The sequence below is a fragment of the Centruroides sculpturatus genome, unplaced genomic scaffold (genome assembly GCF_000671375.1).
Source record: "Centruroides sculpturatus isolate CEXI.00-Female unplaced genomic scaffold, Cexi_2.0 scaffold1549, whole genome shotgun sequence".
NCBI lineage: Eukaryota > Metazoa > Arthropoda > Arachnida > Scorpiones > Buthidae > Centruroides > Centruroides sculpturatus.
Genome location: NW_019385872.1, coordinates 8,434 through 9,539, shown reverse-complemented (window position 1 = coordinate 9,539; position 1,106 = coordinate 8,434). Strand labels below are relative to the sequence as shown.

At 45.7% G+C, this 1,106-nt stretch overlaps 1 protein-coding gene across 1 annotated transcript; it reads left to right on the top strand.

The window, feature by feature from the left end:
• Window positions 1-96: 96 nt before the first annotated feature.
• Window positions 97-876, top strand: LOC111642659. The gene has a single exon (XM_023389030.1). The coding sequence runs from the start codon at window positions 97-99 to the stop codon at window positions 874-876; it is 780 nt and encodes a 259-aa protein (XP_023244798.1).
• The last annotated feature ends 230 nt before the right edge of the window (window positions 877-1,106 follow it).

Here is a 1,106-nt window from a genome sequence, read left to right as displayed (position 1 = left end):
TTTTTTGGTACGGGCGCTGCCATCGTGCACAGAAATAGCAACTGTACACATCCAGTCCACAAAAAGGGCTTTAAACTTGCAGGTTACTGCTCTATTATGCAAGCAGAACAGTACGCCATCTACAAAGCATTGGTCTACATCAACAATTCCAATCAGCTTCGCGGGAAGCAGGTCTGCATCTGCTCTGACAGCCAGGCCGCTCTTTGGAGCATAAGCAAGAAAACCCAGCGTAACTATCTCCACCAACTCATCATGGACGAACTGAAGAAAAACAAAAGCAACCTCATTTACTTTTTGTGGACCCGCGCCCATCAAGGTGTAATAGGAAATGAGGAAGCAGATGTGCTGGCTAAGGAGACAGCCACTTCTCCTGTTACACCAAGCTTTGATGACATTCCAACGGTGGCTATCAAGAATCTCATTAGAGAAACGCTCATCCACATGTGGCAGAGGGAATGGGAAGAAGCGGACACTGGTAGGACTACCTTTAAATTCCTGCCTAACATTCCCAACCGTCTCTCTCTCAACCACATATATGGCAATTATTTCACCAGCCAACTCCCCACTGGCCATGGGAACATTCGCCAATATCTCAATAGATTCCACCACAGCGATACCCCCTTCTGTCAGTGTGACAGTGGCGCTATAGAGGATCCCCTGCACTTCATCTTTGAATGCAATCTCTATGACACACAGAGAACTCAACTTATTCACAAAGCCCTCATTGAAGGATTCAACTGGCCCTGCACGCCCGATCTCCTCATCAACAACAGTGCCACCTACAACGGTCTTACCGAATTTATCCGGGAAACCGGCGCTTTAAATCCAGACTTCACCAACCGGAATCAGACAAGGGATTCTTCACACGACAGTTGACCTCTACACCAGGGGCCTTGTTATAACCGGCGAAACATGCACCCGTTTGTAACTATCACCATTTTCAACTCCGGTATTTATATTTATTCTATAACCACAAAGCTTTTCTTTCATATGTAACGTGCCATAACTATGTGTACACTCTTTCTTTTCGCATCATGCACATGTATCCTCCTATTTAAATTACTGTGTTGTTCGCGCTGACGATTTCTCTCAACTTCACCATCTTT